The sequence below is a fragment of the Vulpes vulpes genome, chromosome 16 (assembly GCF_048418805.1).
Source record: "Vulpes vulpes isolate BD-2025 chromosome 16, VulVul3, whole genome shotgun sequence".
Taxonomy (NCBI): Eukaryota; Metazoa; Chordata; class Mammalia; order Carnivora; family Canidae; genus Vulpes; species Vulpes vulpes.
In genome coordinates this window covers 38958429-38983613 of record NC_132795.1, presented here as the reverse complement: position 1 = coordinate 38983613, position 25185 = coordinate 38958429, and the positions used below count along the sequence as shown (strand labels likewise).

The 25185-nt window shown below is 51.9% G+C and overlaps 1 protein-coding gene across 1 annotated transcript in view; it reads right to left on the bottom strand.

Annotated features, from left to right (window-relative positions):
• Nucleotides 1-985: 985 nt before the first annotated feature.
• The window catches only part of RASSF3 (Ras association domain family member 3), a 71111-nt gene continuing 46911 nt past the window's right edge, over nucleotides 986-25185 (bottom strand). Inside the window, exons 2-5 of the mRNA XM_072742094.1 lie at nucleotides 11362-11469; nucleotides 8298-8526; nucleotides 6530-6639; nucleotides 986-3562 (exon numbers count right to left, since the gene is read on the bottom strand). Of these exons, the coding sequence (XP_072598195.1) occupies nucleotides 3413-3562; nucleotides 6530-6639; nucleotides 8298-8526; nucleotides 11362-11469 (597 nt within the window). The 3' untranslated portion in view covers nucleotides 986-3412. The remainder of the gene's footprint in view (nucleotides 3563-6529; nucleotides 6640-8297; nucleotides 8527-11361; nucleotides 11470-25185) is intronic.

The following is a 25185-nucleotide window of genomic DNA, read 5'->3' as shown; positions in this document are numbered from 1 at the left end:
CTTGCTAGGCTGATATTTTCACTTCTAAAACAGCTTTGGGGGACGCCCCGGTGGCTCAGCGGTGTAGCCCCTGCCTTCGGCCCAAGGTGTGATCCTGAGGTCCTGGGATCGAGTCCCGCATCAGGCTCCCTGCGTGGAGCCTGCTTCTCCCTCTGCCTGTGTCTCTGCCTCGCTCTGGGTCTCTCAAGAATAAATAAAATCTTTTAAAAGATAAATTTAAAAATAAAATAAATAAAACAGCTTTGCGGGGGCACCTGGGTGGCAGAGTCACTTAAGCATCTGCCTTCAGCTCTGGTGGTGATCCCAGGGTCCTGGGATCGAGCCCCGAATCGGGCTCCCCGCTGGGGGTCGGGTCTGCTTCTCCCTCCCCCCTCTGCTCATGCTCTGGCTCGCTCTCAAATAAATAATAAATAAAAATCTTTATAAATACATCAATAAAGCAGCTACGTACCCGAAATGCTTTCCCCCTGCCCAGGGCCGCAGCCTCGCTCCTGCCCCCCACCTCCGGCCTCCGGGGGCCGTGCAGCCGGACACACGCCGGCCTGGAGCAGGTGCCCAGGTCACCACCCATGTCAGCACCCGGTGCCCCTTGCTGACCACCACATGCCCCCCATGCCACCACCAGAGACACTCACGCGGACACACACAGGGTGAACCCAGGTGGTTGTGCCTCAAGGACGGGAGGCCTGAAGGCAGGAACGGAGGGCGCAGGGCGAGGCCTTCTCAGGAACCTGCAGGTGCCCTCCCGCCACCAATTCTTAGTTCACCCTGACAGACGGAGACCTCACAATGCAACTGTTCAGGCCGTGTCTGGGGGCAGAGCCACCGCCGGGGATCCCCCCGAGGGGTAAGAAAACAGGAGAGGCAGCATCTGGAGGGTGCGCGGGCCCCCAAGCCCAGGACACCCACCCTCCTTGTCCCACTCCCGTGGCCTCTGTTTACCCGGCACGTTATTATCGTAAATAAAAACACACGAACAAACATCAACGAACAACTTCGACTTTTAATAAATGGAAACAATTTGCCATTCCAGGAACAACTGTAGGGAAGAAAAATCTTCCCTATAAAAATAAACTCATCAAAATTATAAATATACTTTTTTTTTTTTTTTTTTTACTTCTGCGATTTAGATTGCTCCCCTGCAATACTACCCCCCCTTCACTTAGACAACATTCCGGTACCATCACTTATTGAAGAGAAAACAGTATTACAGCAAAGCTTAGTTTAATTTAATATAACAATTTGTACAATGATTTTTTTTTTTTAAATCTCTGGCCATCGTGGCCTTTCTTCTTTTATGCATGAAAAATGCTGTTGGAACCAGTGTTTGGCAGAGAACATCAGTATCGAACTATAATGCACTGACAGATTTTTCAATACGGCAAGTTCTCCAAACTGCAACTTGTAGTGCACACGGCAACGAGCGAGGTTCTGGATACTACGGAGGAGGATGCCTATTTTAGACAATCTATTTCAAGTAAAAAAAAAAAAAAAAAAATTTCACAGATAACCATCAGCTACTACTTTAGGTTCTAACAGTGTCTTAATCTGAGAAACAAATGCTTCACAAAATATAAGCTTACTGAGTGGGCAACCGAAAGACCAGCTGGCTGATAACAGTATACGCAAACCCAAGCCACAGTCTGAACAGTAAAACCAGTATAAAAATCATGAAGGCATTCCCTGAACAATAAAGGTAAAGTGTCGGATGACGATGTCACTAAAACCTCATCAATGCACTAAAAAGAAGTTCCATGCAAAATTAAACAAGATGTGCCATACATATTTTATAGCTAGTTCTACTTTATTTTTTTTTTCCAACTCTCCTTAAAATGCTTAGGAAGATATGATTGTCTCAGTAACTCATGTGGCGCCACAGAACCATGGCTTACACCTGCCTCCACCAGGAGGGGCGGTGTCTGAAAAGTCAGAAGCGCCACCAAGAGGGGAACAGAAATGCAATAAAAGGCACAGTTCACTTAAGAGGCAAAGAAATGAAGCACCTTGGAATTTCAAAAAGAATCCATTAGGTGTCACCAGAGTGTTGACAATTCCTTGGGAATTTATAAAACAAAATATATCTAGACTGAAAAGTAGATTATAAGGCCCCTTTCGAACCACAGCACATCTTTCCCGTTGTTTTCAGATTGCTGCAAAGAAAATGAGGTTATTTACTGTGCTTTAAAGGAAGGCTTCCATTGCACACGCCTTTCTTTGGTAGGTAGGAACATGCACTTTTGTTAAAGCATTTCCGCAAAGAACCCCTCTTGTGTGCTCGGCTTTTGGGGGTGGGGAGGGGGCGGGGGAGTCCTCCGTCCCTGGCCACCCTCCTCCTTACAGACCAGGACTCCTGGCAGGAGGATCTGAAGGCCCCGAGTCTGTAACTACATCCTCAGGTAAGCAGAGGGCAGTCTCTGAGGAGGGGGAGGGGGAAAGAGGTGGGAGTGGAGCAGGAAGAGGGGAAAGTGCGAGGAAGAAGGAAAAATAGGGAAAGGAAGGGAGTGACTGTCACACATGGATGCTATGAGCTCTCTACCTCCATCTCCCAGCTAGCAAGAAAACCACCACCACCCCTGCCCCCGGACCCAGAATCCTCTTCAACTCAGAAAACAGCTTGGGGGGGGGCATCACAGGACAGAAGTTAGCAGGTGATCACTGCCCCCCCCCCAGGGCCGCCCCTCCTCAGGAGGCAGCCCGGCTGCAGGGCTCCCCCTCCATCTGGGCCAACGAGCTCCACCTGCCAGAAGGTTTGAGTCTCCAGTCAGCTGCAGACTTCCCGTTCCTCCTCTGGGTCCAGCTCCTACTTTCTTTGGCTCTGCTCCCACATTTCACTTACCAGCAAATCCAGCTATACTACAGCAAGCTTAACCTCAAAACTATAAGCCTTCGCGTCACCTACATGCACCTGCCCTGTGCACCTGCCCTGCTGAGGCCACCAACCTCCACACTTGCTCTGCACGTTCTCGGTCGAGCTCCTAGTCTCCCTTCACAACCTCCTCAGGGTCCCTGGTCCTGGCCTCTCCACTCCCACGGACCGCATCCCCTGACACCTAAAAACAAGAAGAAAAACATCACCCGGACAGGTAGCTTCAACACGGGACAAGTATTCGGATAGATTCCTTGTGAAGCCTGGAAAAAATCACCTGCATATCCTGAAGCTGAACGTCCTCATCACAGAATTAACTAAAACAGAGTAAGGAAATAAGACCCAAAAACAAAAACCCCGGAGTCCCTGCTTCCAAGCAGCCTGGGCGGCTCCGGGCCACACGAGCAGATTCACAGCTTGCCGGGGGGTCGGTGCCGCAGAACAACCGAGAAGCTGCCGGGCTGCGGGCCGCCGAGGGGCCCAGGAGACAGCCGCGACCCCCGACGACAGCCCCGCGGCGGCCGCTTCGGGCACAGGCCCCGCGTCCTAGTCGGGCTTCCACACCTCGCCCAGGGCTTCCTCCAGCTTGTGTCTGTAGGCCGCGTAGCGCCGCCGCACGCTCTGCAGCTGCTCGGCTTCCTCCTTGTCCAGGATGCGCAAGAAATTCTGCAGCTCCGGGAGGCTGAAGGCTTCCCACTGCAGGGACACAAGGCGGGGATGGAGGGGGCGGCCTGAGCGCGTAGGGGGCGGCCACCCCTCCAGCTCCGGCCCTGCCCCGGGGAGGGCACCCAGGACGGCACCCAGACCCAGGCCCGGCCCCCAGGAAGGGCACCCAGGGTGGCCCCCTGGGAGAGCATGTAGGCCCCAGCCCCAGCCCCCCGGAGGGCACCCACACAGCCCCGGCCCCCGGGACAGCACCCAGGCCAACTCAGGCCTCCCACAGCTCTCCACACCAGCTCTCACTGGGGCCGAAGACAGGCCTCGGGGCCCCAGGTACACTAGACACTTTGGCCTCTGACCTGGCCCCCCTCCACCTGAGCCCAGAAGCAACAGGAGCCACTCCCCCCACCCTCTCCCTGCAGCCCCCACAGTCACTGCTGCCTCCCCACCCCCCCATCTCACCAGCTCCTAAGTGGCTCTCCAACTGGCTTGCTTTTCTCTGCTACCTCTGCTGCCCCCTCGGTCACTGCCCTCTTCTCCAGGCCCCGGAAGAACCCGCCGGCCCCATGACCCCGACTCCACTCTTCCATTCCCCAATCTGTTCCTCCAACAGCCAGTCGGACTACTCTCTGGAACACGCAAATCTAGGCATGCCCGGCCCCTGCTACAGTTGTTCGATGGCTTCCCCTGGTTGTTCCTGCTAAGTCTGCAAGACTCTAACCTCTCCGCTCCCCTCTCTCTCACACTATCCTACTCACATTTCCCTCAGTAGCTCTGCCCATGCTCTCCACGCTGCCTGGCGAACTCCTACTCAACCTTCACGTCTCAGCTTAGATGCCACTTCCTCAAAGAAGTCTTCCACGATTTCCTTCCTCCCTCCCTTCCCACCCAGGACGTGGTCTACTAGAAGCCTGCACTGAGCAATGACGGTCCTGATCACAAGAGATTTAAAAATTATGACGATTATTTGCTTAGTATCTCCCTCACCTACACTTTACCCACGCTGCAGATGTGGTGCTTCTCACTATCCGGGCTGAGCCTCTTGCCCGAGTCTCTGACTTGTTTCCCCAATAGCACCGGGTACACAGAAGGCACAAAATAAACACTGTGGGGTTTAAAAATTTTCTTGATTGGGATCCCTGGGTGGCTCAGTGGTTTAGCACTTGCCTTTGGCCCAGGACGCGATCCTGGAGTCCCAGAACCAAGTCCCATGTCAAGCTCCCTGCATGGAGCCTGCTTCTCCCTCTGCCTGTGTCTCTGCCCCTCTCTCTCTCTCTCTATCATAAGTAAGTAAGTAAGTAAATAAATAAATAAATAAATAAATAAAAATTTTCTTGATTGATCAGTAAAGGTCAAGAAAGGTGCTTGCCATCACTAGGGAAGATTTTGGTTTTTTGTTTGTTTTCCAAACACCACATCCTCCCTGGGACCTCCGCTGAGAATCACTGCCTTAACCAGGAACAATTTTTCTCTCTCTCCTTTTTAAAGATTTATTTATTTATTTGAGAGAGAGAGTGAGTGAGTGAGTATACGCACATGAACAGGGGGAGGTGCAGGGGGCAAGAATCCCAAGCCTGACTACCGCTGAGCAGAGAGCACAGATCCCATCCCATGCCAGGCTTGATCTCACAACCCCAAAACCATGACCTGAGCTGAAACCAAGGGTTGGATGCTCAACTGACTGAGTCACCCAGGCGCCCCGGGAACAACTTCTGATGGGAACTCCCAGGGGCGTGGGGAGGGAAAAGACAGGAGACAGCCTAATACAAATGGGACAGATGCAACAGAAAGAATGAAACCACCAAGTAGGCCCAATGGCAGAAGGCTTCCTGGAGAAGAATTCTGACCTGGTTATCAAAGAAACATGGAGTAGGAGGAGAGAACTTTCTACTTTCTATTAATTAAAGTAGCAGTCTTCCCAAAACTCCCCAAATCAGGTGGCAACTTACAGATCTAGGACCATAATTTACAAGGCATGTTCACATATATTTTTAATTTGTGACTCAAAACCACCTTTTAAAGTCTTTAGTCCCACTTCACAGATTTCAAACCTGAGGACTGAAAAGATGAGAAATTCTACCCGACGTCATGCTCCTCAACTAACAAGAGGAACAGTAGGAAGCAGAGGCCCGGTTTCCTAGCTCTTACCCTGGAAACTACTCTCACTGCATCACACAATGTTGCACATGGACAATTCATACCATTTCCTGTTCAGACAGCAGACAGACACCCAGGGCTTACAAGATTGACTCAAGTGTCGTCTTAAAGCTGGCATTTGATCTAGAGAAGGACTGTATGAAGTGCTTTTCTTCCTCCAACTGAACTGGCCTAAATTCAATCCTCCCTGGAGAGAAAATGGCAAATGATGCACATACAAACGTAATTTCTAAATCCCTTTGGCAAAAAAATAAAAATCATTTTGGCAAGAGAAAAAAAAAAAGATTCTACAAAGTTTTATGTCCTTCATGGTGGAAAAAAAAAAAAAGGCTGCATTTCCTTTTTGTGCATAGGACATTGTACTTTTTGATTACATTTCCTTTCATTTCCCTTCAAACGAAGGAGCCTGGAGAGGTCTGTTAGTAGCAAACATATGGAGAGTATCAACTTTCGTGGTTTAGCTGGATTAGGCTAATTTGGAGGTAGAAGGAGTGAAAAGGGTTCTTCGGGTGGGAGGAAAGTTTCTTACTCGCTCTCTTCCCATTTCTGAGAATTACAAACCAAGACAATAGATATTGTAAAAAACGTACAGACCTAGATATCTGTATTTTGTAGATATATTGTAGGCTAACTTTGGATTCATTTCTGGCAATTCAAAAACACACAGAAAATGGTCCTCTGCAGACCAGCTCTCCCCATCCCAAGAGATACAGACAGACGGCCAGACGTGCGCGCACATTCTCCCTCCTCCTGTTCCCCCTCATCCCCACCCCCCACTGGGAATACAGCAGTAAAACAGAGCCAGCTGCTCTATGTGGTTTAAAGGAAGAACGAACAATCACTTACCTCTCCGATTTCATGTTCACGAAGAACGAAACTCAGTGTGTCTGTCCTGGGCCCAGCTACCAAACGCAGGTAGAGCGGATGTTCCCGGTCTGAGAGCTTGCAGGCATAGACTGTGTAAGGAAGCAAACAGCCCGTTACACAGCATCGCGCCCTTCCCTGGACCCCACGCCCCGCTCTCCATCCCCTCCTCCCGACCCAGGCCACAGCCCACGACACCCAGCCCCCAGGTCGCCCTCCTCCTCATCTTATCCCCTTGAACGGCCGGCAGTGGAATGAAATCTATGCTATTTACGTTCCAGCTGCACAGTATATGCTGTGCCTTAATTAGAAAGGAAATGATTCTCAGGAGTGAATTCAAACAGGTATTAGTTAGTCCCAAGATGGGCTCAGAACGCATTCTGCTGCTCCATTTAGAAAGCAATACGCTTTACGCAAGCACCTGCAACCCCTTTAAGAAACAGTGATAGAAAAAAATTGAATAAATAAATAATACATACATACATACATAAAAACAGTAAAAATATACCGTCCAAAGAACACAAAATCAGAGCAACTCTCTCTGTAGATTAATTTAGAATTATTAGCAGCTGCAAACAAACCAAGCAGTCAGAACGCAAGCTCTGATGGCTTTAGGCACAGCTGTGCGTTGTCTCCTGTGAGAGACAGACAGACACACGCACATGAGGGACCCAGCACCGCCTGCACTGCTGAAAGAAGCTGCCGCCCAGGAGGGCAGTATTTCCACAGGATGCTCCTGCTGTCCGTATGTGCAGCTCAAGTCCAGGTGGGCAGGCAGCGCAGCCGGCAGGACGCGATGCCACCCGAGCTCGTGCACGTTAGTCCGGCGCTCCTGGAGGGAAGGGCCTCAGAGCTGTGGGCTTCCCTGCAGGTGTAAATCCCCTTGCTTGGAGCCTGGGCCTGCGGCTCTTTGCGTGCTGCAGGGCCCAGGCCGCAGTTGGGGCGAGGTGCACGCTCGGCATCCAGCTGCGCTCGTCCCCGGGCAAACGGAGGACACCTCGAGCGTGTCACCCCAGCAGCTCTTCCTCCCACAACAGCCCAGGTAGCTGACTGCCGCACACACGGACACACTCAAAGGAGCCCCTGGTGACCAGCGGACCGGACCTCCACCGCGGGGGACAGCCGCTGCTCAGCGCCTCTTCCAGTGTCAGTTCGCTTAACCGTCTCGGTCTGCCCGCTGAGCGCGGTATGAAGTCAGAGGCCAACGGCAGCCGAGCGTCCTGCATCCCCTGGACGTGCCCCCGGGGAGCCCGATGCCGCTGCCCAGCCCGGGAGAGAGAACGCGGTTGCCTCTGCACAGCAAGTCTGAGGCCTGCGGGGACGCGCGCGCACCTCCCCATCCTGGAGTCCCCCGGGGCAAGGCCCCAAGCCACTCCCGTGCAGACGCGCATCAAGTGTGGAGCGCGCGCGTGCAACCTCCAAGCACAGAGGCATTCTTTTTTTGTCCTGAAGGGCATTAAAGTTAAGGCTTAAAAAGACTCTAAGCTATGCACCCCCACCCTGTGCACACGTCACAAAACCCGCCGCAAGTACCCATCATGTGTGGACGCCTCGGAGCTCCCTGGAGCCACAACTGCCCGGCTCAAGACTATGGAAGGCCGGGAAACACTGCCAGGGTATGCCCCAGTCACCGTGGCTTCCCGAATCTGTCCCTGGGCTCTGGGATCCACACACCCAGCCGTGTTCCCTCTGCTGAGGAGGACAAAGACCTGAAAGCAAAGGCCACTTCATCCCAGGCCTGGCGGCGTACCTTGGTCTTCCCTATGACAACGCTTATAAAGTGCAAACTTGGCAGGGCTCTCGGTCACGAGAAATTTCTTGAGCAGGGCCTCGATCACTTCCCCGACGGTGTTCGTGCTGCTGATGTGAAGCGTGTTCATGCAGCCGTTGCTGCTGGGAGCGAGCTTTCCAGAAGTCTGGGAGGGGCTGCAGAGCTCCATCTGGACTTTAATGAAGCCAGTGTAAATCCCATTTGAATTCTGAAGCAGGAAGAAAAAGCGCACGTCGGTTGGGCCGCCCATGGCCTTCTAGGGAAGGAGCCTAGCAGGACGGAAGACTAGGAGACCTCTCGATCTGAGCTCCTACAGCCGCAGAGCTTCACTAAAGATTGCCCCTAAGGGCAGGATCTGGGAGGGAGGTCAGCGCCACCCGGCAGCAGGTAGTGCTTCCAGGGACGGACAGACGGACGGACGGGGTCTGCAGGACAGATGCGGTGACAGATGCTTCCTGGTGCTGCGGGGACCACAGAGACTGACGCCTCTGCGGCCACCGGTGGAAGGTGGGGGTGGCCAGAGGGGTTCCCGTCCCCCGGAGCAGGGGCCTGGAGCAGGGGCCAGAGACTCCCAAGGGGCACTCGTGCGTGGGGGACACGTCGGGGCAAGCTGCTTAGAGCAAACATCTGCAGCTGGGGGCCAGCTATCACCCAGAAAAGGAAGGTCGCGGGGCGCCTGGCTGGCTCGGTCAGCTAAGCACCTGCCTTAGGCTCAGGTCCCGATCCCGGGGTCCTGGATGGAGCCCCTCATGGCTGGGGGTGGGGGTGTCCTTGCTCAGTGGGGAGCCTGCTTCTCTCTCTCCCCCTGCTCAGCTCTCTAGAAAAGAAAAGGAAAAAGAAAAGAAGGGGAAAGGGGAAAGAGAAAGAGAAGGTCGCTAGGGTACCTGGAAACAGCCAAGCAGAGCTGGAGGGGACAATATGCAAACAAGCTAGCTCATCCCCCCTCCTTTTTTTTAAGATTTTAATTTTATTTATTTATTCATGAGAGACAGAGACAGACACAGGCAGAGGGCAGGCTCCCTTGGGGAGCCCGATGCAGGACTCGATCCCTGGCCCCCAGGATCACGCCCTAAGCTGAGGCAGGCGCTCAACCGCTGAGCCCACCAGGCACCGCACACAGTGTCATTCCTGGTGGCGATAATGGGTGTCCTAAATCAATTTCACTGAAATGTCCGGGCACAGCATTTGTCCCCTACAGCGTGGGGCGCGGGACGATGCATCTCGGGTGCCTCCAGCAGCAAGTGTAAAACAAGTAGAAGCTAGTGTGACCTGGGGATATTCTAAGCCCTTGTCCTTTTTGTCTTGCCCTGGTATTTATACCTCCCTTCTGGATACTATTTTCTGTTTTATTGAGGGATGCTTTTTATACAGGAAAACTGCACATATTTAATATACACGACTTGCTGAGTTTATTAGTATTTGTCCTAAATGATGGTAGACTTACAGTCGCATAGTTGCCAAAAATAATAACGATGGCCTGGTCTTCACTTTTTCTAAAACCATTTCTAAATACACGTCCAGTGTATTTAGGGGGGGGGGGGGAAGTATTCTAATGTTTTATTTATTTTTAATAAAACAAATCATCAGGTGTCATATAGAAATGGGACAGTTAAACTAAAACCTTAAAATCCTCCTTTTAAGCCCATTTATTTTTCTTCCTTTCCACAAGATCAATTTACAACACTTAAAACTTCTAGGTTTGGGGATCCCTGGGTGGCTCAGTGGTTTAGCACCTGCCTTTGGCCCAGGGTGAGATCCTGGGGTCCCGGGATCCAGTCCCACTTCAGCCTCCCTGCAGGGAGCCTGCTTCTCCCTCTCCCGGTGTCTCTGCCTGTCTCTTTCATGAATACACAAATAAAATCTAAAAAAAACCCAGTCTTCTAGGTTTGTAATGAGATGCGATCTTGCGTGTTTTAATCTCCACGGGAGAGGGGGGAAGAAGAACCCGTGACAAGCAGAATAGGTCTCCTTCGATGCAAAATGCATTTGAAACCAGAGGAGCATCACTGCCGGAGTAATGAAGACTAATCTTGGGATCGTGTGTCCGGCTCCCCGCTTTCGGGGGAGTCCCCCTGGGGAGGGATGCTTTCTCACGAGGCTTTATATGTCATGCTCCTCCCCAAAGGCCTGTCTAAGCGAGTCGCCCGGTCCTCTGCTGAACGGTCAGTTCACAGTCAACGGCCTGAGAGGCAGGAGCCCAAGGGCCCCGGGGACGCACCGAGGGCTGGCAGGTGCAGCCAGAGGCCGAGGCAGACGCCAGGCCAGGGAGGCCCGGGATACTCCGACCTCACTGCGGGCTCTCCGTCCACGGCACTAAGGCCTGGGCCTTCCTCCCCCGCACCCTCACTCCCCACGGGCCTCGGAACAACAGTGGGTAGCAGCTGAGGGTTACCTCTGCCATCTTCCAGGACAACCAGCCCCGAGGAGTCTTAGCTCAACTGTATTCTAATCCAGGGCCATGAAGTCCTCTTGCCGCCACTTGCAAATATATTTGCTCAAGATAAAACTTATCTAAGCCTTACCAGGAGGAGTTACCTCCTGTGTGGTCAATGGGCAACGGCTATACTCAACGCCAAAAATCCTCTGGAGGGGTCACACAACTTTTACAATAAATCTTGCCAGTGTTAACTGATGTAGAGAGAAAGCTACTTGAGAAACAGCTTTAATCTGAGCGCTGCAGAAATACTCCCACGTTACTGTCCCGCGTGCCTTGACCATTAAACTTCTGCAGATGCTGTTCACAGATTTTTTAAGATTTTATTTATTCATGAGAGACAGAGACAGAGAGACAGAGAGACAGAGAGAGAGAAAGAGAGAAGCACAGAGATACAGGCAGAGGGAGAAGCAGGCTCCACCCAAGGAGCCCGATGTGGGACTCGATCCCAGGGCCCCAGGATCACGCCCTGGGCCAAAGGTGGCGCTAAACCACTTAGCCACCCGGGCTGCCCCGTTGAGAGATTTTTAAAACATACAGAAGGGAACACCGACGACTGAGGTTTGTCTTTTGACATGTGTCAGCGTAAAGAATACTATGGGCACTTACCAAGGTCATCTTCAACTTGTCTGTGACTGCTAGGTTGTATTTGTGAACTTTCTCTTGGATTTCCTCTTTGCTGAGGTAATTGTGCGTCTCCTTCTCTTTCTCCACATCCTAGAAGAAAAACAGGCCATGCTGCACATGAACAGGCACAGAAAGAGATGCAGATAAGCCAGGATTCTTTTCACATCCCACACAAGGGCTCAGAGCACTTGACCTTGAAATCCGCAGACACTAACGCACACGCCCCCCCCCCCTTCAACTCTCAGGGTCACGCACCAAATACGGCTTTCATTCCTCAGGCCAAGTCTCCCCGAGGGCTGTAGAGCCAATAAAACTAATTTGTCAGCAGCTAAAAGCAACACTTCCCTCAACGTGGTCCTTTGGTCAGACGTCTTTGCTGAATTTCCCTTCTGCACAAGCACGATTCGCTGCAAGCACCTGCAAGACTGGCTATTTTCATTTGAAACGACATTTAAGGACACCTACCAAAAGCTTCTCTAGCACATTCTACCAACTTTATGGTCTTTACAGGTTCATCCCATTTACAAAGCAAAAAAAGCACAAGTCCCATTACAAAGCAAAAGGGGACCTACCGTCCCCCAGTATGGGACTTAATGACGTGACCTGGCACGAAGCAAGGACCTGGTTAAGGACACCCACCAGAGGGTCATTTCCCTTCCAAACAAATCCTCGTGTCCGGATTTCCCCTAACCGCCCATTCTCACCAGCCCCAACCTCTCTCTACACTGCGGGCAGAACGGTATTGGTTGAACCCTCTTACCACTGAAGGATTCGCCAGTGGTGTACGGTCTCAAGAGCTCAACCGGTGTGGGACGTTGTGCAACGGCTAATATGCAGTCACAGGGCCCAAGCGTGTGTGCTGTGACCCCCCCCGGAGCCAGCTGGACAAGACACCCGGCGTGTACTGCATTTATGTCTCCCACCAACCTAACCAAGACGACATTGTTCCAGTTTCCAAAGGAGATCAAGTCCTAAGTGAATTCACCTGCTAAGAGAAACTTAGCTGTTCCGTGGCAGTGATGGAACTTACCTGAAGCCTGGTCCCGAAGCCCACCAACCCTCGGTCACTCCCGTTCCTGAGGTGACATGGCTTGCCGGGGGCCAACCCCACTAGTTAACACACCAAATGCAATTTTAATCCGGGTCCTCTAGGCTGTTTCCACGAACACGAATAGGTCCCCACTATTCCCCCGTGGGTGTCTGAAAACCTGCAGAAAGGCTATGTGATCATACTCAACCCTGAGTAGCACCCAAAGGACGAAGCGTCCTAACAACCTTCAAGGCAAGAAGAGGAAGAGTAACTAATATGGACTGATGTATCGCCCACAATAAAACCCCCAGGCAGGTGTCTCTTTTTGGATCATCCTCGCAGCCGGAAGCTACCCACGCCAGTCTGTGCCCACCGTCCCCAGGAGCTGGTGCCACAGGCCCCACGGAGTGGCTACCAAGGAACCTGTAGGAACACGTTACAAAAGAACCTAAAATGACTCTAGGGGTGCCGGGGTGGCTCCGTGGGTTAGCTGTCCAGCTCTGGATCTCAGCTCAGGTCATGATCTCACGTCATGGGACGGAGATCCTCATCCCTCTCGCTCTGCCCATGCCCCCTGCTTGCAGGTGCACATGCGTGTGCTCACTCTCAAATACATACGATCTTTAAAAGGAAAAAAGAAAAAAAGGGGGGGGGGATCCCTGGGTGGCTCAGGGGTTGAGTGCCTGCCTTGGGCCCATGGCGTGATCCTGGGGTCCCGGGATCGAGTCCCACATCGGATTCCCTGCATGGAGCCTGCTTCTCCCTCTGCCTGTGTCTCTGCCTCTCTCTGTCTCATAAATAAATAAAATCTTTAAAAAATAAAAGAGAAAAAGAACATAAAATGGCTCTTGACCATTCAGGTCGTGAGTTTCTTGAATTCACACCCTGAACTGGCTGAGGTGTGCAGACTATAAAGTATGTCGGTAACTTGTCAAGTTCAGTGGCATCCAAGTCCAGGTATCCCAGGGTCAGTGGTGACAATGCTGGGGAAATAGCACGAGACACCTGCTCGTTCCCTAGCATGAGGAGTGAGCCCCAAATCCCTTGGGGACCATTCTGTCTGCCAACATAAAACCCCAAAGCAATTGTATTTTTGGTGTCAAGGGTTATTAGGAAAGAAAAAAAAAAAGCTATAGATTGAATTTTTCCAAAGCTTCAATGATTTCTTTTTAAGATTTTATTTATTTACTCCTGAGAGACACAGGGAGAGAGGCAGAGACACAGGCAGAGGGAGAAGCAGGCTCCGGGCAGGGAGCCCAATGTGGGACTTGATCCAGGACCCTGGGGTCATGTCCTGGGCGGAGGGCAGGCACTCAACCACTGAGCCACTCAGGTGTCCCTTCAATGACTATTTCTAAAGAAATTCAAAAATATTGCACCCTTCTGCTTGTCTGGCTCTTTCCAATCCACAATTAGCAGGCCACGAGCCATAGCTGAAAAAAATAATGAGGCTTTGTTCTGACATTTATTTTTCAGTCCAGACAGTCCAAAGACTCTTCAAAGCCAATACTAAAAAGTAGACAGTGAGATGGGGCATGAGGGTGTTATGAAAAGTATGCCCAATACCAGCAAGGCCAGGGCTCCGATCCCGAGTCTGTCGCCAACTAATCCCATGCCCTCAGCTCAGTGACCTGAGTCCACTCCCTCATTTCCGTTCAAATAAAGGTACCAGACAGAGTGAATCATCTCAAAAGTGCTTCCTGGCCTAACAGGAGAATTTTGCAGAGATCTGAGGCCGCTCTCACTCATGTGTGACCTGTAGAGCAGGATGGTGCCATTTAAGGAATCAAGGCAACCAAAGGCCCATCATTAAAGATGTATAAAAAAAATTTTTTTAACGTACAAAAACAGGGACGCCTGAGTGGCTTGGCAGTTTAGCATCTGCCCTCTGCCCAGGGCGTGATCCTGGGGTCCTGGATGGAGTCCCACATTGGGCTCCCTGCAAGTGGCCTGCTTCTCCCTCCTCCTGTGTCTCTGCTTCTCTCTGTGCCTCTCTCATAAATAAATAAATAAAATCTTAAAAAAAAAAAAAAGGTATGAAAATAAGGGCACCTGGGTGGTTCAGTCAGTTAAACATCCGACTCCTGGTATCGGCTCAGGTCATGATCTCAGGGTCAGGGGATCGAGCATGGAGCCTGCTTGTGATTCTCTCTCACCCTTCTCCCTTTACTCCACCTCCCCCCCACAAAAAAATTTTTAAACAAATAAATAAAAATGAACAAAATAGCTAACTGCACAAATATTGGAGCATATGTCCAGTCTCGAGGCTTGCTGCCTAAATAAGAGATAATCCTAAAAATGAAAAGGAAGGGGGGATCTCTGGGTGGCTCGGGGGTTTAGCACCTGCCTTCCGCGCAGGGCGTGATCCTGGAGACCCGGATCAAGTCCCACATCAGGCTCCCTGCGTGGAGCCTGCTTCTCCCTCTGCCTGTGTCTCTGTCTCTCTGTGTCTCTCATGAATAAACAAACTCAAAAAAAAAAAAAAAAAGAATGAAGAGGAGGGAGAAGAGTGGTTAAGAGTGAAGAGGCAGGGTCAAGACAATTCAGTAAATTGTTTCTTTGTTTTGTTTTTAAGTTTTTTTTTTTCTAAAGCAATTTCTACACCCAGTGTGGGCTCAAACTCACAACCCCAAGATCAAGGGCAGTGTGCTCTACTGGCCAAGGAGCCAGCCAGGCATTCCTGGGGAGTTCTTAACTGCAGGTGCTGAGCTCAGCACCCAGGCCTCCCAGGAGCCTGAGGAAGACTGAAGGAGGAAGACTGAAGGAGCGAGCTGGCTGGGAAAGAGAAACTCCCCCTGGATCACCCACCCACGCAGGCGTGAATGAGACACGCTGGTGCCCCAACTCTCCTTCCCTCTCAAAGATCAAAAGGCCAGGAAAGAGGTGACCCAAAGACCTCCTAGAGCCTTTCAAGGCAGACCCCTCTCGTTAAAGGGTCAGCTGGAAAGCAGATCCCAGAGAAGCAGCTGACACCTAAAAGGCTGCGACCCTGATTTTTTTTTTTATTATGGAGACAGAACTGACATAGGACACTGCACGTGTTTTAGGTGCCCTGCGAAAGGACCGGACGGGCGTATGTACTGCAGCGACTGCCACAAGTAACAGGCATCCTCGCCTCACGCGATTACAATTCTTTTTTTTTTTTTTTAAAGATTTTATTTATTTATTCTTGAGAGATAGAAGGAGAGACAGAGCCAGAGACACAGGCAGAGGGAGAAGCAGGCTCCATGCACCGGGAGCCCGACATGGGATTCGATCCCGGGTCTCCAGAATTGCGCCCTGGGCCAAAGGCAGGCGCCAAACCGCTGCGCCACCCAGGGATCCCCCGTGATTACAATTCTTTATCCCTGCCATGAGAATGTTCAAGATCCACCATCTGCTGGGACCCTGCACTGTTCAAGTCCACTGATGTCACCCAGCACGGCCACAGAGCAAGGCCTGCTGCCCTGAGCAAATATTTGCTGAGCTTCTGCTGGGCACCAGGCCCTTGCCCAAGCGTGGGGATGTCAGGCACGGCACGTCCACCTGCACGGTGCTTACCGTCCAGCACAGTGGAGTACGGGGGGCGGGGGGGGAGGGAGGAAAGGTGGGGCGGAAGCTTCTGGAAGCAGGGGAACAGGCACACAAGTCCCAAGCTCAGGCCCTGGAGTGGAGAACACTGGTTTCTTTCAGTGTCAGGACTGAAGGAAGTCTCCAGAGCTGGAGAACTTCCAAATCTTTACCCCTTTAAAAGAGACTGCACCCCCCCACACCAGGAAGAAGCCTCCTGCCCCTCCTCCTGCGTGCACAATGCCTTTGGGAAGCGGCATGCAGCAGCCCAGGAGGCCAGAGCTGGGCACAAGGGTGCAAAGGAGGAGGGGTCTTTAAAAACCTGCATGGGAGCGCCGAAGAGATAAAACAGTACAGACGCTGACCTTGACCTGGGAGGGCAGGAAACGCCAGGGGCAGCGTCCCTATTGTTGTCCTGGCCACGCCCAGGTGCTCCAGCAGCCACGGGTCCTTTTTTCTTCATGAGAGACACAGAGAGAGAGAGAGAGAGAGAGAGAGAGAGAGAGAGAGAGAGAGGCAGAGACACAGGCAGAGGGAGAAGCAGGCTCCACGCAGGGAGCCCTATGTGGGACTTGATCCCAGGTCTCCAGGATCACGCCCTGGGCAGAAGGCGGCGCCAAACTGCTGAGCCACTGGGGCTGCATGGGCTGCCCAGGTCCTCTCTTTTCCCAGCTGCTTTGCTTTCCTGGTCTCCCCACTATACCCTCCGGTACACCCATTCTGCCCCCACCCCCCGGCGGCCGGGGGCGGGGGTGGGGGGGCATAAACCCCAGCCTCGCTAGTGTTTGCCTCCAGCAAGCCCGGGGGCCACTCTGGGGTTTGCTGGCTCCCGGGGGTCACAGAGCTGGGCTCCCCCATGGACTTCCCCAGGGCGGCACCCGGCCTGCGTCCCTATCCCCGGGTTAGAGCCACACACCGCCCCAGAACCTACCCCTCCTACAGCCTGGGCCGAGGGTCTGAGGGCTGTTAATGCCCTTCCTGCTAACTCCTCTGTAACTCGAAATTTTAGCTCAACTTACAGGTTTGAGCTAAAGAGCTAACAACAACCAGAAGCTAAAGCACCCGGAGGACCCACTGCGCTGCCGCTGCCTGGGATGAGCTAGGGCCGCTGCCTGGGATGAGCTAGGTCCTATCCCCTCTCGGCCCCGACCTTGCTGTGTGACCGAAGGCAGGCCTTTCAACCCCTCTGTTCCACCGCCCCTGTACGACGTGCAGGCCAGAGCTGCTACAGCACAGAGAACACCAGGACGCCCAGGGGCTCAGCGGTTTGGCACCTGCCTTTGGCCCAGGGCGCGATCCAGGAGCCCCGGGGTCATGTCCCGTATCAGGCCCCCTCTGCCTACGTCTCTGCCTCTCTCTGGATTTCTCATGAATAAATAAATAAAGTCATTTTTTAAAAAAAGAAAAACTAAATAAAGAAAAAAATATAACACAACTCATTATTCAACAATTCTACTGAGTGCCCCTGGCGCCCGGCTCTGGGCCAAGCGCCTAAAGCTACAGCACAGTGGTTGGGGCCGCGGCCTCTCCCTCCTTTCCGGACTGACAGCCTGATGCTGTTGGTCTTACTCCTGCCCCACCCCCTTCTTTTCTTTAAAATAAAAAAATAGGGATCCCTGGGTGGCGCAGCGGTTTGGCGCCTGCCTTTGGCCCAGGGCGCGATCCTGGAGACCCGGGATCGAATCCCACATCAGGCTCCCGGCGCATGGAGCCTGCTTCTCCCTCTGCCTGTGTCTCTGCCTCTCTCTTTCTCTCTGTATGACTATCATAAATAAATAAAATTTAAAAAAATAATAATAAATAAAATAAAATAAAATAAAATAAAATAAAATAAAATAAAATAAAAAAATAAAAAACCACTGACCCTTTAAAAACCACCACTAGCATAGTGTCTCTGACTGGGTGGAGGACAACAGAGGCACAGCACCTGACAACGGACGGACGGACAGACACCAGGTAAAGTGTCACCACCTCTCTGTTGCTGGTCCTACAGCTCTGTGTGGGGCCACTCGGTCTCCTGGCCGGGCTGCGGCTCAGCCCGTGCCAGTGGAAAAGTGTGTATTTACCTGGCCAACAGGTGCTCACTCCAAGTGAGGCGAGATTCCAAATTCACAAATCCCTACTTTGAATGTCACCCTCCAGATGTGGAAACAGGGCAGTCACCTACTGTGGTCCCAAACGGACTGGGATACCCAGGGGCACCAGCCACGGAACAGGTGCCAGTCTTGGGTACAGAATAGAAATCAGGCACCCGGCATCCGACCCGTGCCTGGTCTCGGAGCAATGGGCCCCTGCTGCAAACGGGATGCACAGACAGCTGGAGTGGAATGGAGTCTTGATTAATGACTTTTTTTTTTTTTTTTAATTCATGAGAGACACAGAGACAGAGAGAGAGGCAGAGACACAGGCAGAGGGAGAAGCAGGCTCCAGGCAGGGAGCCCGATGTGGGACTCGATCCCGGGACTCCAGGATCAGGCTCTGGGCTGAAGGCGGCACTAAACTGCGGAGCACGGAACCCCATGCGGGGCTCGATCCATCCCCAGACCCCGCGACCGTGACCTGAGCTGAAGGCAGATGCTTCCCCCAGAGTCCCCTGGACCCCTTCTCCCATTTTTATTATTTTTAAATAATCTAAATGCAAATACTGATGTGTGGCTTGGGGGACTCAACTGGACAATGTGAATCTTGACTATAACGTGCACGGCTGCCAACGAAGAGCAAGACAGGGAAACCCTAAAAGACAGCAATGTAAAATAATAGGTCAACGTAAAAAAGACAACCATTCTGGAGCAAATGGAATTCTATTCCTGAAAAAAGAATAGGAACACTTGTTTCTGGGGGTGCTCGGTGCTGCTGTTCTTGACCTTAAAAGTACAGGGTGTAGCTTGCTGCCATGGTCTCAGGGCACCAGTGCGGACAGTCGGCCGGGTGCCATGTCCAGAGGCTCACGCTTATCTTGGGGCACGGCCATGGCACGCAGATTCACTCTGGCCAGTCCAGTTGCTCCCCTGCCAGTTGGGAAGATCTTTTATAAATACTGGCTACAGGGCTGGGGCTGAGGGCTCAGGAACCCATCCTGCCCGACTTCAGCTTGTAGCCTCTGCGCAGCCAGGAAGGACGTAGGCCGTTCACATCTCCAACAGCAAGAAAAAGGAAGGGAACGATTCTCCCCCCACTCGGCCTCCCGGTCGGGAGACCTGCATCACTGCTAGCTCAGGGCAGGGAAAGGCAGAGGGAAGAGAAGGGGGGTGGCTGAGGGGACACTGCTCCCCAGGCCAGAAGGGCGCCTTCCTCCTCCTCTGCCTCTGCCCTCAGAGGCCCCAAAGCACGTTAGGATGCTATAGGATCCGGGAAGACCAGCAGGTTAAAACCAACCGGTATCAGCACCCGGCAGGAAACTAAGAAAACAGTCCAGTGCCACTGTTGGAGGTGTGAGCTCATTAATTATGAGCAGATGGAACATTACATAACAACGGACATTTCTCTTATCAATTATTCACCTCGTGAGCAGATTCTGTATCCGTTCAGGGATATTAGTGCACCCGACCCGCACCTGTTGAACTTGACAGCTTTAAACCACCTTTGTCTTAAGGCTACTTGTGAAACAACAAAGAGAACAGCAGAAGGGAGTCTAGGTGGGTGTTTTAGAGGACTTTTTTTTTTCTTTCAAAGGGACTTTGAAAATAGAAGCAGGCAGCAACCTTATAAGGATGGAACAGTGTAGTAGGCCTCTCTTGCACGCACGTGTGCCATCTACTGCCTTTCAAGTCTCCCAGCCGCACCCCCCCAGCCTCGCCTCTTCCACTTGTCCAAGAGCACTGCGTGCTCGCACCACCCCGCGCCTCCCCTGGGACTCCCCCTTCTCGAGGTCCACCCCACTAGGAAGCTGTCCTACCCACAGGAGCCCCCATTGCTCTATCCCGGGAGCCCCCAGGCAACCCCATCCATGCATCCCGGGCCCTCGGCGGTGGGTGGGCTGCTTGCGGTGCTCCCTCCTGCCTCCAAGGAACCCGACAGCATCTTTGAATCTTGCACTCGGGGATCCTGTCCTGGGACGGGCTCGATGCCCCAAGGCGGCTGCCACACATTCCTTTTCAACCGGAGTCCATCGGGTCCGGAGCCCACATCTACAAGACTGCATTTGCAATCCAACCCCGCTTGTGTACATTCTTATCAATCTGCATGAGGTTTTTTGTTGGCTTCTCAAAACTAAACGGATCTGCAAGGGCACACAAAAGGCCTTTATGACACCAGACAGAAAGTCTTCTATGCTTCTGTTCCCTGTCTGCACCACCGAAGGGGGAGCCCCTGGCCGCCCCCACACGCTTGGGGCAGGAGAGCAAGCACGGGCCCAGGGTGTTAATAAGATTAACTGCAGTTGTGAGCCACCCGAAGCGTCCCATCTGGGCCTCCCATGACCTCACTTCTTAAACCCCCCTGGTTACCAGTCCGCAATACCCTATATGGTTGTACTTTCAAAACCGGGTCGTGTGCCAATCGTCAAACAGCCACTCGTTTGTCTGGAGCCAGAAAACAAACTTGGAGGTGGACCAGTCTCCTCGGAGTGCCCCAGCTGGAGAGCCCAACCTCCAGGCATGCCCGATCGCACTCGGACTCAGAAACCCCAGGCTCAGAGGGGATACACTTTCACGACTGGTTTTAGGGTTCTCAAATTCTGGGTGAGCTCGGTGACAGAGAGAGTATTAGCGGCCTCAGAGATAAGCACATCCAAATCCAGCCACTCAGCTGTGATCATTAGAAGAAGAATGCGGCCCCTGGGGAGTCAGCACCCCCCTGAGGTTTGGGGCAGAATGGGAGACGCAGTGGACTCTTGGGGGTTTCCAAAGAAAGGTGCATCCTCCTCGAAGGACGGCTTCCCTGATTATTAAAACACCATTGGACTATGGTCCCTGTCCTTTTCCGCACTGAGTTCTCTAATATTCTTTTTTTTTTAATTTATTTAAGAAATCTGCACACCTACTGTAGGGCTCAAACTCATGAGCCCAAGACCAAGACCCACACATGCTCTTCTGACTAAGCCAGCCTGGCACCCCAGTTTTCTAATGTTCTATATTATGTACACCACTGCCCTAATCAAGTACCTACAAAGTAAGCCCACTGGGGTATTAGGAAAATTAACTGGAAAAGTAATATAAGGAATCACTGAGAAGCCAGGAAGGAAGTGGGAAAGGCAAAGGCACCACATTGGTAAGTGGTGACACGGTGTCGACCCTAAGTTCTAGATTAAAACAGCTCACTGGGGCAGCCCCGGTGGCGCAGCGATTTGGCGCCGCCTGCCGCCCGGGGCGTGATCCTGGAAACCCGGGATCGAGTCCCACATCAGGCTCCCTGCATGAAGCCTGCTTCTCCCTCTGCCTGTGTCTCTGTCTCTCTGTGTTGCTCGTGAATAAATAAATAAATAAATTTTTAAAAAACAAAATAAAATAAAACAGTTCACTACTCAAGGCTCCGATGGTCATCTGGGCACTGGCTTTAGCTAAGAGCAATTAAAACTGTAGCTCCAGAGATGCCTGGGTGGCTCAGTGGTTGAGTGCCTGCCTTCAGCTCAGGGCCTGATCCCGAGGTCCGGGGATTGAGTCCCGTGTCGGCCTCCTGCATGGAGCCTGCTTCTCCCTCTCCCTGTGTCTCTGCCTCTCTCTGTGTGTCTCTCATGAATAAATAAATAAAATCTTTAAAAAAAAAAAAAAAACTAGCTCCAGAGCCACAGTCCTAGTTCAGCTTAGCCCAGGGACACTAGAGGCTCTTACAAAGGTCAGAGTTTGCCAGTCAGGTCTGTGACCCTCACATCCTTTGATTGGTTATGGAACCTTTGAACCTTGGCTACAAGGGGAGGGAGGTTCCAGAGAAAGGAAATGAGCAGGCTCATTTGGAGGGAAGCCAGACAGGAAGCATGAGGGACCGAAGGCTGCAACAACCAGGGGGAGGCAGGTGGAGCCCATCTGGGAAGCTGCGCAGGCTCCGGGTTGCTCCAGCTCCACCAACAGCAGGAATCTGAAAATCCAGGGCAGAGGCTTCCCAGCAAATAGGAGCCATCACCTAATTTGGATGGAGAACGGAGTGTCTCAAGTAAACCAGAAATGTGGGCGTCTGGGTGGCTCAGCCGGTTAAATGTGTGCCTTTGGCTCAGGTCATGATCCCAGGGTCCTGGGATCCAGCCTCAGGGTCCTGGGATCCAGCCCCAGGGTCCTGGGATCCAGCCCCAGGTCACGCTCCCTGGCCAACTGGGGAGCTTGCTTCCCAGTCTCCCTCTGCCTGCCCCTCCCACTGCTTGTTCTCTTAAATACATAGTCTTTTTTTTTTAATTATGTAATTTTAAAAAATTAGAAATGTCTATAGGTCAGCACTCCAAGAAAAATTATCAGCAGCAAGCTTCTCCAAAAGATACCTGGCAATCTTCCTTGCCAATTATAGTCTGGAGTCTAGGTTAACACCCCATAAAAAGATGTGAAAGCAACTGGCACCACGAGAGGAAGGGAGAGAATCGTCAGTCCTTTCAGGCCAGATGTCCGGATGAAGAAAAATTTTAATTAGACAAACTTGAAAGTCTGAAGGGGGCCGCAAGGGTTAAAGCTGCTTTCTATCCCTCCAGTTCCGGTCCACTCCCTCTCCCAGCAGCCTCCCCACCACTCCAGGCTGCTCTTTTGAGTAAGTCTGTTCAGAGCTCTTAAAAGGCTCCACTGAAGTGTTTGAGGACTGGTTCTTCTACACCACAGGCAACTCGGGATGAAGGACAAAGAGAGATCCCCCCATTTTTACAAAAGCTGCCCCAGGTGAGGAGTCACCTTTTGTCTTCCGACCAAGGAGTTAAAAGTACTCTGGAGTCACTAAAAGGTTAGATCAATTCAAATAACGAATCAGGCGAATTATCACCTAAAAAGCGTTTGACCTAAGCAATCGGGGGAGACACTTTTTTCTACAGAAATCCTCCCCTGCCCTCCTGCTTAGTCGCAGAGGGGGTGAGAAATACAGAAGTCACCAGAAGAGGGGCTGTGATCCTGGGATCCAGTCCCCGCAAGGAGCCTGCTTCTCCCTCTGCCTAGGTCTTTCTTTGCCTCTCTCCATGGGTCTCTCGTGAATAAATAAAATCTTAAAAAAAAAAAATTTTTTTAAGTCACCAGCAGCGTGTCAGGGATACAAGGCTGGCCACAGTCGGAGGCTTGGGTGAATTAGGTGACACCCAGAGATGATCAGAAGGAGAGAAGCTGGGAGAGAGAAGCCCCTGCCAGAAGGATGCCCAAGGGCCTGGTACACGGCACCCACACCCGCCCACCCCTAGCCCAGACCTACTGCCTCCCCTCTGAGAGCTGCCCTTAGTGAATCTGATCGCCAAACTCCAGACTCTGTGCCACCCCCTTCACAACCAGACTCTGAAGTCTTCTAATAACCCTATAACTGGGTACGCCACTATTAGCCCTATTTTGCAGATAAGCAAATGGAGGCTTACGAGGACGTGCAGTTAGTGCAGAAACTAGCAAGTAAGGTTCATAGCGGGTCCGTCCGATTCAAAGCCCATGAAGCCAAGAAAGCAGGAGGAGGAAAGAACCAACCATGAACTTCAGATGATGAAAATAAGAGGAGAGACCCTCGGGTCTATGCACTGCTGGCTTCCAAAGGCTGTTCTGATAATACTGTGTCCAACCTAAAATTTGGAAGAGTGAAAACCTAATACAACTAGCAGTTTATTAGAGAGTCATATGGGAGCACCTGGGTAGCTTGGTCAGGTCACCATCAGACTCTTGACCTCAGCTCAACTCTTTTTTTTTTTTTTTTTTCCCAGCTCAACTCTTGATCTCAGGGTCATTAGATCAAGCCCCTGTGTTGAAAAGAGGAAGAGAGAGAGAGAAACTTAGTAACCTGGCCAGGACCACAGAGAATTAAAAATCAGAAACTGAAAAAAGAAAAAAATCAGAAATTGTTTCCCCGCATTAAGGAAATAGCTAAATAATACTTCCAAATCTCAAGAGGGGCCGTACAGGAGCTGTTAATGGGAACCCTACAGAAGACTTTTTAATGGGAGGAGAAAAAAAAATTGGAAGAGAACCCATAAGACAAACTACGTGCCTAGCTGGACACCAAGCCCAAAGTGGAGTCACTTGTGCTAAGCCCAAGTCCCCAAACTAAGATCAAATACCGAACTTACAGTTGTAGCCTCCCCCCAGGAGTAGAACCTTACACCAGTCGATTTGGAATTACCGGGTCAGCACTAGTGAGGTCATCAGCCTGAGAGATCCCTGCTGTCCCCTGAAGGAAGGTGACCTTGCCACAATCTGCCCCTTTTGCTTTTTCTCTCTCGTCACAGTTCCATGTGCCTCTCCCTGCAAGTGCCACCGCCACTGCTGCCCCCCACCCCAAAATCTTTTCCTCTTGTTACAGCTCTTCAGAGTTCCGATGGGCCAGATGGGATGCAGCTCAATTCCTGAATCACGGATCAGAGCCAGTGAGATCATGGAAGATCGACTCGGCTGAATTTTGTATTTTAAGGTGTCAACGTGCCCACAGACAAGAGAGAAACAAGCCAAGATGTTAGAACCGTGCTTACGCCAGACTGCTGAGATTGGAGGTGGGTTTTCTTTCTACACAAAATTTTCAAGAGCTTCTCTGGAAGTCTGTAGGACTGTTGATCGGGAAAATAAAGACTTCCACGCATTAAAAAATTAGATCCTGGGATCCCTGGGTGGCGCAGCAGTTTGGCGCCTGCCTTTGGCCCAGGGCGCGATCCTGGAGACCCGGGATCGAATCCCACGTCAGGCTCCCGGTGCATGGAGCCTGCTTCTCCCTCTGCCTGTGTCTCTGCCTCTCTCTCTCTCTCTCTCTGTGACTATCATAAATAAATTTTAAAAATTAAAAAAAAAATTAGATCCTTAAAAACAAGTAAAAACACCAAGCAACTCAGCACGTTTGTCAGCATAAATGGACACTCTGCTCCTCGGCGAAGGGGCCACCTCGAGATATTCGGGGGCCCCTGGGGGGCTCAGGGTGTGATCCCGGGGTCCAGGATCGAGGCCCCCATCGGCTCCTGCAGGGAGCCTGCTTCTCCCTCCACCTGTGTCCTGGCCCACTGTGTGTCTCTCATGAACAAGTGAATAAATTACTTTAAAAAAAAAAGAGAGAGAGAAACAAGTTCAAGAGGAGGCGCAGAGGCTGCAGCACAGCACTGCGAGGCTCCTCGTGGTCCGTGCGCAGCCCGCGCAGCCCGCTGCACCCAC